Source organism: Ostrinia furnacalis, unplaced genomic scaffold (assembly GCF_004193835.3).
Source record: "Ostrinia furnacalis isolate ACB-3 unplaced genomic scaffold, ASM419383v2 OfSCF5116, whole genome shotgun sequence".
Classification (NCBI taxonomy): domain Eukaryota; kingdom Metazoa; phylum Arthropoda; class Insecta; order Lepidoptera; family Crambidae; genus Ostrinia; species Ostrinia furnacalis.
In genome coordinates, this window is record NW_021135355.1 from 86949 (window position 1) to 98349 (window position 11401).

The 11401-nt window shown below is 39.5% G+C and overlaps 1 protein-coding gene across 2 annotated transcripts; it reads left to right on the forward strand.

Moving 5' to 3' along the window:
• Positions 1-697: 697 nt before the first annotated feature.
• LOC114360668 (WD repeat-containing protein 13) lies at positions 698-11400 on the forward strand. 2 transcript variants are annotated; one of them, XM_028315424.1, is made up of 12 exons: positions 698-903; positions 1001-1056; positions 1161-1280; positions 1614-1721; positions 1803-1956; positions 3077-3243; positions 4257-4317; positions 5077-5159; positions 5746-5808; positions 5932-6029; positions 9514-9713; positions 11218-11400. In XM_028315424.1, exons 1-12 carry the CDS (start codon positions 822-824, stop codon positions 11316-11318), a joined length of 1293 nt encoding a protein of 430 aa, XP_028171225.1. In that variant the 5' UTR covers positions 698-821; the 3' UTR covers positions 11319-11400. The 2 variants fall into 2 exon arrangements, with proteins under 2 accessions (XP_028171225.1, XP_028171226.1); XM_028315425.1 differs by lacking the exon at positions 5932-6029 and having other exon boundaries at positions 717-903; positions 5746-5906; positions 11218-11354.
• The last annotated feature ends 1 nt before the right edge of the window (position 11401 follows it).

Sequence of the window (11401 nt, forward strand, 5' to 3'; positions counted from 1 at the left end):
GCCTGTGTGCGTGAGCAGCAGCCTCCGCCGCGGGGGTCACTCGGTGGTAATGTCCACTGCCGAACGAGCCCACCTAAATCCGCTTTAAAGTTGCGATTACTCAGATGCAATGCGATAAAATTGCGGATTACCCCTACCCTGAGTCTCAAATCTGGATCCGACTAATAAAAAAGCTCATAAATCAGCCGTTCACTTGGTAACAAAAGTAATTACATGTAATAAGTAGTGCTAGGGCTCCCACTAACTTGTTCAGGGAGCAATACTAAGTCACCTTTGTATATCCATGAATGATTGCTATAATGCTACTAAATATTAATAAGGCATTGTCTTACTATACGTCAATCACATATGCCTTTGGTTTTAAGGCTAATAAAGTAAAATATGTTTCTTCCGTGTCCTCGTATCGGGCTGTCTGGAAGAAATCGCTTCCCCTAGCTATAAAACCGCCTAAATTGTTCCATTACACATTTGGTGCTTTCGATTAGTAAGTACTGATTTTAAATATCTAATTTTACTATACCTACTTATTATTATTTTGCTCTGTTTCCCCGCCCACTCAATGATAAAATACAATGGTGGTTCCGTATGGTTATTGTGGAAGTTCGGACCACAAAAATCAACCCATCTAAATGGGACACTTCTAGATTCGGACCAACCAAAATTGATATGTGTCACTGTCATAATGACATTGACAAGCTTTGCGTCATCAATGGATTGTAAAAATGTAAATATTTTTGCTGTAAAAAATTGTGTTAATTTATTGTTTTACTGAAGAAATGAAAGAAATTTTGATTTGATAATTTTTAAAAGGTGTTATTATAATGGCAGCGGCGTTTCAGCAACAAATATTTGCGCTAGACGCGCGATTTAATGCCTACAGAGCACCAAACAACCCGAACTTTAGTAAGAATTAATTATTTTATATTATTTTAATTTTTTGTACACACAATTCGATACAGAAACTTGAAGTAACTTTTCCAAACAATGATTTTCTTTTTAGAGACTCTTTACATACGCAGAAGAAGCCAGCTTCTTCGTGAAAATGCAAAGTTTAAGGTAGGTTTTAAAAAAATTACCGACAAAATGGACCGCTCTAAAACAGCTAAAACTACGTTTCTTCAATTTAATTTATTACTCTAATATATTATTACCTTTTGTAGGATATAGAGACAATAAAAAAGTATATAAATATAAGAAGCCAACTACTGCAGCGGCGATATGGCGTGCAAGATAACATTTCCATTAGTTCCAGTTCATCTCGTCCTAGGTCAAGCAGTAAGGTAGGTATTCCAAACATTAATTTGCATTTAATTTTAAACTTTATTGACTTGTGTTAAGATTAAATTGATATGTCCTAATACTTAAGTCTCAATGAGGGCTATCGTTTTAGCGCTCACCAGTTAGCGCCACTGTAGAGTAAGGTCCTGTCACTTGCTAGTAGCGAAGACAGTGGCACCAACTGGTGAGCGCGAAAGTGGTAGGAGGACTATCGCATTTGCACTCATCAAGATGACGCCACTGTAGAGTAAGGTCCTGTCAATCGCCAGGGGTGCTAACTGTTAAGTATAAAAACGATAGCCCTCATTGAAAATTTGAAACAACTTAACTTACAGGCTAGTTTGGCTGTAGATGACCCATTAGCATCAACCAGTAAAAAGAAGAATGATATGACTATATCTGAAAACTATGCTTTCTCAGGAGTGCATCACATATTTGATCAGGTATTTAATAACACTGCTGAAATTAGAGAAATAAAACTGACAAACTTTTTTTTAAATTACATTTTTATGTTCTCTTTACAGCACACTGACCAAGTGAGTGTGGTGAAGTTTGCAAATAATGACAGGTCTAAGCTGTGCTGTGCCTCGCACGACGGGACTGTCTCCATTTGTGACGTGACTGCAACTCCACCTAAAGTCAGCTTCATATTGGAAGGGCACACCAAAGCTGTCACTGGTAGTTCATACATTTATTAAATTCAAAATATGTTTTAGAAACATTGAAATCTTGATATGAAGGAGACAATCTTGTTTTCTCTTTAAAATTTTAGTGGTCTCAAACAAACTACTGGTTCTAGTCTAGGTGTTCTTATAAAGCTATACCAAGTAGTAGTAAACAATGTACCATGTAAAAGTTAGATATCACCACATATGGCATATTTATTAGTGGAGTTAGAGGCACTACATAATGTAAAAAAGCCCTCAGGACAATCCTGAGGTTTCCTGGCAACCATAGTCCTAGTTAACATATTAGATATAGAATAGAATCATTAAAGGTTAACTTTCTTTAGGCCCGATTTGACCAAACATTTATCCGAGAATAACTCCTAGTATAACTGGCACATTGACAGTTTCAGTATGGGAAATACGTCAAAACTGTTGATTTATATTTACTCTTGTTTGGTCGAATCCACCCTTCAATCACTTAGTCATACCCTGGTTTGTTTAACTGTGGTAATTTTCATAGTAATATAATGCACCTAGGACTAACTTGCAGGCTGCAACTGGTCGGCATCCAACAAGCTCCTAGTCTCCGCTGGTCTGGACAGCGCTCTGTGCATTTGGTATGTTATTATTGGTCTGACACCAATGACCAATAATAACATCCCAAAGGCACAGAGCGCTCAACTAAACTAAACCAGAGCCACAGTGTAGATGCAGAGTCCTAATCACAAAGCCTTGCAGGCTGCTTAAAGATTCGTACCCGCCTTATAATGCAAGTGGACCTGTCTGATCAAACCATCTCTACCAGAGGAGCGCGCAATGCTCATCACTGCAACTGGTCGGTGTCCAACGAACTCCTAGTCTCCGCTGGTCTGGACAGCGCTCTGGGCCTTTGGGATGTTATTATTGGTCATTGGTGTCAACCACTCAGTTAAACCAGAGCCACAGTGTAGATGCAGAGTCCTAATCAATCACAATGCCTTGCAGGCTGCTTAAAGATTCGTACTCGCCTTATAATGCAAGTGCAACTGGCTGATCAAACCGTCTCTACCAGAGGAGCGCGCAATGCTCATCAAGCGTTGTCCACCGCATTGTGCTGAATAAAGGCCTTTCTTATTATTCTTACCTTGCAGGCTGCGACTGGTCGGCGTCCAACGAGTTGCTGGTGTCGGCGGGTCTGGACGGCGCGCTGTGCCTGTGGGACGTGGCGCGGCGGCAGCGGCTGCGCGCGGTGGCTGACCAGCTGGGCTCGGCCGTGCTCTGCTGCGTCTTCCAGCCCGCCAACAACAACATGGTCATTGTATCCTTTGGATAAAGATATATTCAATTATAAATAACTTGAAAGTCTGCTTGAGGCAGGAATCGAACCCACGACAGCCAGCCGTAACACCTGAAAATTTCGACTGGTTCCATCCAGTGTCTAAGTAGCTCAAACGGCAGTTCAATTTTTTCAAGTTATTTATAACTTGATTTCCGCCCGCGTGGAATTTTTTCTGTCACAGAAAAACTATATCGCGCTCGTTCCTGTCTCAAAAACCGGGATAAGAACTATCCTATGTCCTTTCCCGCAACCCAAACTATCTCTATGCCAAATTTCATCAAAATCGGTTCAGTGGTTTAGGCGTGAAAGCGAGACAGACCGATAGACAGAGTTACTTTCGCATTTGTAACATTAGTATAAATTATAAATAACTTGAAAAAGTCTGCCTGAGGCGGGAATCGAACCCACGACAGCAAACGCTGGCCGTAACACTTGACAATTTCGACTGGTTCATCTAGTGTCTAAGTAGCTCAAATGGTAGTTCGATTTTTTCAAGTTACCTATTTATAATTTAGTTTGAGATGCGACTCTAAACGCTAAGAAATTTTAATAACTAAAAATATATTATCTTGTCACTGAAACTCTGAATACTTCTACTTTGACTTTTTTATCGTCTAATTTTGCGATCTAGTCTTACGAATGTAGGCATCCATACCCTGCAGATGTACCTAATGAGAACTGTGGATCTTGTATTTATTCCCTTACACAATTTTCTTTTGCTACTTGCCTGAGCGTCGCTGTTATTTCGAAAGATCTGAAAATACGAAAACATTTCTCATTAAAATTCTAGAAAGCTACAGTCAAATTCACTCCACTGATCGAGTAATCTCTGATTCACTCAATTATGAACAAGAAAAAGTATCAGTGCAGAAAATGCGGGTATTGAATACATACAATGTTAATATAAACCCTTGTCATAAATCTACCCACATTGTTTTGTATGATTGACAGACATGATAATGGCAATAATTTTCTGAATACTAAATACTAAGGCTGGAAATGCTAGAGGAATGGTGGAAGTACTCAACATCTCGACTGGAATATATCCAAGAGGTAAGTTTGATGATTAGGGAATGAATGTAATCTGAGTGTCATGACTCATGATCAACAATCACTATATTGATAACGTAACATGGAAAGCCAATTTCACCATCTGATGAACCTCGTGTGTGATTGTAATGACTAATCGGCACGATAATCATATGATAATTCGTAATCAAGCACTACTACTCGTAGATATTCTCTTTTGACTCCTTTACCTCGGAGATTAGTCGCGAGTACGATCATCTTCTAATGTAGCCTAAGCAATGAGGTCGGACTTATTCTTTAAAATAAGTATACATTATAATGTATACCTTTGTCTATTATTCCTTTTAAGGGCCGGTTTCCATCAAGGCGGAGCGGAGCGAAGAAATGTTTTAAATAACCAATCAGATTTTTATAATATTCATTCTGTCATCTGATTGGTAATTTTGTATACCTATTCTTATAAGATACACCATATAAGAATGCGTGGTAAATTCAGTGAACTGCTCCTGAATCATGTACCTACTACTGCTTTTTTTATTTATTTATATTAACCAGCAGACAGTGGTGACTGAGTTTGTTGCGGCGCTTCTTCTCAGCACTTGCCAAATGTTGGTCTCGAAGCGCTGGTAGGGTAAAAAGATTATGAGACATGTAGAGGCTCCGAGCAAAATATTTGAAAATTAAACAAATAAAGAAATTTTGACTTTGACTTTGGTAGTTCAAAACATTTCTTCGCTCCTTAGTGGAATCTGGGCTTTAAATCATGTTTGTTATCAACATCAGGTGGCAGCAGCATCCTAGGAGGGCGCGTGATGGCTGTGGCATGCGAGTCCAGCGGAAGGATGTTCTGGGCAGCCAACGATAAGGTATCGCTACCGGGAACCCCGGGAACTACTAGATACAGTTCTTAAAACAGATAGTGGAGGCATCGGAATCCTATTGTGGGAATACTCGTTTATCGTTCTTTTATTATTTTTAAATGAATGAATCATGGAATGATTGTACATTGTTACGAGGAAAATGTGTTTAGGGCATTTGGATACAATACAGGGTTTTTATTTGTCAATGTATGTAAAACTTGCGCACATGTTGTGCATAGTGGTGACTTGCTATAAGTTGTTGATTGCTCTTGGTCTCAAGAATAAAAAGATTTACAAAAGTGTGATGGCGTCACGTCGTAAATAATAATAAATATAAATAAACTGTTTACATTATGACGTCGCTGCTGTCATCATTGCTTTCACGAGCAATGTGTTCTGTTTTGGGCATATTGCTGCGTCACCGGCCCCGCCCCCTTGTCACATCTCCCTTTAGTTTCTGTGATCCGTGGTCGCGTCCAAGAGATCTTAGTCTTGAAATCTCCGGACAACTCACTATAGCGTGATGTTCAAATGAATATTGGCTTCAGGTCTGGGACATGACCATGGTCATGGCTTACGAGTCTTCTTTCAGGGCGTAATAATAAGCTACCGCATCGAGGGCACGGGCAGCGTGAGCAAGCTGCGGCGCTGCCTGGTGGGCGGCGCGGTGAGCTGCCTGAGCTGGAGCCCGTGGCTGGCGCGCCACCCCGCGCTGCTGGTCAGCGCCGCCGACCACTCGCTGTACCTGTTCAGGTATCATTAGCTGCGGCGCTGCCTGGTGGGCGGCGCGGTGAGCTGCCTGAGCTGGAGCCCGTGGCTGGCGCGCCACCCCGCGCTGCTGGTCAGCGCCGCCGACCACTCGCTGTACCTGTTCAGGTATCATTATAAAAACCCACTCTTGTAGCGGAGTTTTGGGCTGACACTGTGTAAAGTACGGCCAACTAGCAACGATACAAAAGGTCGATACGACTGTCGAGTTGACAATATATTCTGTCTCTTCACATCTTGTGTATTTGTCGTAATGTCTCGTTCTCCCGCCAAAATATGTCAAAGTCAGACGGGTTCACCCATGACATTGGGTTTGTTTACATTTGGTATCGTTTCTCGTTGGCCCTACTTTAGGTTTGTTGTCGACACGATAAGAATATGTAACTTGAAAAAATCGTACTACGTATGATGGGAATCGACCTCACGACCTTTCGCTTGCCGGACGAATGCTCTTCCATCTGAGCTACTTAGGACACTGGATGAACCAGTCGAAAGTTTCAAGTGTAATACGCTTTTGAGTAGCGAGTCTAAATGCTAAGAATTTTAATAACTCTTCAGGTATTCTCTCGATTCAATGCTCACGGGATTAGTATCAAAATTCCTGGTTAAACAATATCAGGGTGTCCACTGCAAATGTTCGAAAAAATTCCCTGACTTTTCCCTGACTTTCCCTGACAATTTTCTCAAAATTCCCTGACCAACTATGTATACAACGTGTCCCAAAATTCAAGGATAAGCCGACGCCACAGGATGGACATAGTCATGATTACTTTAGGAAAAATAAGGAAAAAAATCTATCTTAATTATTTTTTAACTTACACAATAAATTATGAAATTCAACGAAAATTGACACCCCTTATGATATTTTACATTACCACGACCACAATTTTTCAATTATTCCTGGTTTTCTGTTTATATCGGCAACTTAAGTAGTGCTGCTGTTCACCCCAACTCTTAAAACCCCCAGAATACTTGCAGTTTTTACACAAAAGTTAATCAAAATATTTTATTTCCTTAAAATTTTGAACGATTTTTACTTTCACACCACTTTGACTCATCGTTTTGTAAAAAAAAGGATGAACACTACTGCGGCAAGTTTTTTTAAAGTTGACGCAACTATCTAAGATTCCAAAATGGTACTCTAAGAAACCTAGTCGCAAAAAAGATATGCGTACCATTTTTACAAGCAATTCGCTTGTTAGTTAGTATGGGATAAATCTTACAACTGAATTTAAACAATTGAGCTGAAATTTGGTATAATTGTGTAAGTAAGATGACAATGCAATATTATACCATTGAGCTGGATGGAGTCAGAGTCAGAGAGACATTGAGATAGGAACTCTTAACGAAACGGCGGAATTGCATCTAGTTTGGGTTCGTTGGACTTGTCTTTTCGAGCACTTTAGTGCTAGATGATGTCCAGGGTCCTGATGATGAAGTCAAGAGGTGGCAGGAGCTGGCCATAGGAAGTCCTAAACGAAACGGCGGAAGCTTATCGAGTTTGGGTTCGTTGGATTTGTCTTCCCGAGCACTTAGGCCATGAGATTGAGAAACAACTAAAAAGTTTAAAATAAAGTTGTAATAAAAAAAAACTTTTTTAAAAACAAGCTTGACTTCGTTTGAAAATTATAATTGACTTCATCATCAGGACCCTGGACATCATCTAGCACTAAAGTGCTCTAAAAGACAAATCCAACGAACCCAAACTAGATGCAATTCCGCCGTTTCGTTTAGAAGTTCCTGTGGCCACCTCCAGTTTCAGCTCAATGGTACCATAATATTGCATTTTCATCGTACTTACATAAGTATACTAAATTTCAGCTCAATCGGTTGAGGAGAACTGGTTTTAAATTCAGTTGCAAGATTTATCCCATACTAACTAACAAGCGAAGTGCTTGTAAAAATGGTACGCATATCTTTTTTGCGGCTAGACTTCTTAGAGTATTATACCATTTTGGAATCTTGGATAGTTGCGTCAACTTTATAAAAAACTTGCCGCAGTAGTGTTCATACTTTTTTTTTACAAAACGATGAGTAAAAGTGGAGTGAAAGAAAAAATCGTTCAAAATTTTAAGGATATAAAATATTTTGATTAACTTTTGTGTAAAAACTGCAAGGATTCTGGGGGTTTTAAGAGTTGGGGTGGACAGCAACGCTACTTAAGTTGCCGATACAAACAAAAAAACAGAAATATTTGAAAAATGGTGGTCGTGGTAATGTAAAATATCATAAGGGGTGTCAATATTCGAAGAATTTCGTAATTTATTGTGTAACTTAAAAAATAATTGAGATAGATTTTTTTCCTTATTTTTCCTAAAGTAGTCATGACTATGTCCATCCTGCGGCGCCGGCTTATCCTTGAATTTGGGGACACGTTGACTTTTCAGATAGATCCAGTTAATTCTGTAACCTATTACTGATATCGTTTGAAAGAGCTCGTGAAGCACTTTCAAGATCAGTAAGCAGTTTTTCGATATCTTGTGTAGTTTAGAAATAATCGAATGAGATCACTTATCGTTTCCACCCTGTATTAATAGCACTCACAGTGAACTGCTCACTAGTCTGCACTCAATAATCAAATCAATAAATAATTGTAAAAAAAATATAAATAAACATAAGTTATAAGTTGCACTTTCACATCGACAATAGAAAATATATCATTTTACTGAAACAAAAACGTACAACTATTAAAACAAAAAAGAGTAATCTCGTTATGACAAAAAAAAATCATAACAGTCTATTAATCTATCACTCTAATCCTGAAAAAAAAACTATATGAAAGTAATCTAATTATGAACAAAATTGTGTCATAATTTAGATCAATCCACTTCATTAGATAAAAAACTAAAAAGGAGTAATATAATTATGACTAAAAACAAAGTCATAATGTAGATCACTCCAAACCTGAAAAAAAATTGCTTCGATAGTCAAGATCAAAGGTCTTTCTAGAGCATAAATTAATTAAATCCCTCATTTTACAATCACTGGGAAATTTCGGGAGACAAACAGTGTTTTGGTAGACAAAATCTCAATGTTTCCCTGACTTTCCAGGTGACCCCTCTATTTCACTGACTTTCCCTGACTGCTATGAGCTTCCCTGACTTTCCAGAATGTGGACACCCTGAATATACATGCGCAAAAGATAGGTCTTAGTATATGAAAAGAGCTCGCTACACATCCTTGCACCGTTTCACAGGTTAGCTACACATCTCCATACAGACTGCTTATTTTCGAAGCACATCTCTGGTGTAAACACCATTATTTTTAGTAATTTGTTATTACACAAATGACTAATATTCCCGTTAGCCCCTCGTACTAAGCTAAATATGCTTGTATCACGAGTGAGCTCACCACAATAGTCGAGCGGCGGCGGGGACCGAACCCGCGTTCCCCGGATCACGAGTCGGCCAGTCCGACCCCTTCACCGTTCGGCTATCGTGGCTTCGAACACAATTTTATTTTACATACAATTTGAATAAGATTGGCTTCGTTGAGTGTCACGAACTATTTGACGCTGACTGTACCTCTCAATCCTCTCATGAGTCCCTAAAGGACAATGCAGGTAATCTAAGAAAATCTGACCTACCCTCAGAATCGCCGACCGCGAAGGCAGCTTAGCCCTGAAGAAGCGTTTCGCGACTCTCCACAGCACCCACGCGGTCAAGTCCACGTTCTGTCCTATCATGTCGTTCCGCCGCGGCGTGTGCGTGGTTTCGGGCGGCGAGGACGCCTGCGTCTACTTCCTAGACATCGAGGGGCATGCCGACCAGCCTGTGGTTAACAAGCTGCAAGGTGATTTACCTTTGTTTTTTTTATTAAGGCGGATTTATACTTGTCTGACGTGTTGTGACGTGACGCATCAGAACTGAATCGGTTTCCTACATTTACGCTCGTATTCACAAACGATACTTGCTAGTGAAGCAACAAATCGAACGCACAGCGTTAATTAGAACTGTGATTGGTTCGTGTGTCACCCTGTGCGTCCACGCGCACTGTGAGACCTCATAGTAATGTTTGTGAATACGAACGTTAGTATGCGACACGTGAAGCCATCACGACGCGGCACATCACTAGTTCAAACGTTACCATACAATGTATGAAACCACGTCAGGAAATATAAATCCGCCTTTTCTTGATCTTTTACGACGCTCTTGGCCTGCATCTAATTTAACACAAAATGAATCGGTTAACGGGCATATTATGGAGTACACATTACTAGTAAACTTTAAAAAAAAACCTAGTGTAAGATAATAACATTAAAGTACTCACGTAAAATAAAACTTGTATTTCGGGAAAAGTTTTGAGTTTCCTATAACAAATTGGCTAGTAGGTATAGTTAGTTAGTTATTTTGTACTGTTCAGAGTAGTTTTTATAGTTATAATAAAGTATTCCATTGAACTCAAGATAACAAATTATGTTATTATTCCGAGAAATAACTTTTATTGCCATCTCATTGTCTTTCGCTGAAATAGACTTCCATGTTTATTATAGTGCTTATCATTGCAGAATTAAGATGAATTCTCAGATTTTAGTGTATTTCATTAATTTCAAGAACAATATTATTTATCATCTACTGTTAGAAGGTTATCGTCACTGTTTGCGTCTTGCTGAGAATTTTAACACATTATAATTCGTTAGTAGGAAATTTTATCTTTTAAAATTCAATTACATTCATAAGCAAGCTTAATGTGATATGCATTTGTGTCGATAGGTACTGTATGGGTTGTATAGTTCCAAAATACTGAACTGTCCTATCCGTGACATTTATTGAACATCAAGGGCAAATCGCGCCACCGTCAATACTGGATCGCTGGTTCCGATTTTTGCCATGTTGGAAACCATATAGTTGAACGATGGTAGCGCCCCCCTGTCATTGAATTTGGTGGGACAGTTCAGCGTGGGTCATCTACAGGGTGTTAGGTAAATGGGTATATGAGCCGACACTAGCCCATGTTGACATGGGCATATAAATGGTATGGTGAAGTCAGAAAATTGATATCTTCATTTTAATTATTTTAATTTTTATACAAATTTATTTTGTTATTATACATTTTTATTCCTAAACAGTCTGTATAAGAGTAAGCGCACACCGTTGATTTTTCGTCGAACGATAGTTTAGTCGGGCAGTTGATGTATGGGAGTGCGCACACTACGCCGATTCAATTTGGCCGATTCTTCATATGTACAAATTAAAATCGGGCACAACTATCGGCCAACTAAAAATCAACGGTGTGCGCCTACTCTTATAGGCACTGTATAGGAATAAAAATGTATAATCAGTGCTATGTACTGCAGGGCACGCGTCGCCGGTGCTGGGTGTGAGTTTCAGCTACGACGAGAGCCTGTTGGCCAGCAGCGACGCCTCGGGACTCGTCATCATCTGGCGACGCGGCTGACGTCACAACACACACATTCCACGCTCCCCTCCCAAAACATAATGTAATATATTGTAAATACAAATAAAAGCCTCATATTGGAG

Bases quoted from the DNA above. Each gene is read 5' to 3' on its own strand.
- LOC114360668 (XM_028315424.1), top strand. From the start codon at position 822: ATGGCAGCGGCGTTTCAGCAACAAATATTTGCGCTAGACGCGCGATTT. The intron at 1,281-1,613 runs GTAGGTATTCCA...CTTAACTTACAG, and splicing joins GTCCTAGGTCAAGCAGTAAG to GCTAGTTTGGCTGTAGATGA. The intron at 4,318-5,076 runs GTAAGTTTGATG...TATCAACATCAG, and splicing joins GACTGGAATATATCCAAGAG to GTGGCAGCAGCATCCTAGGA.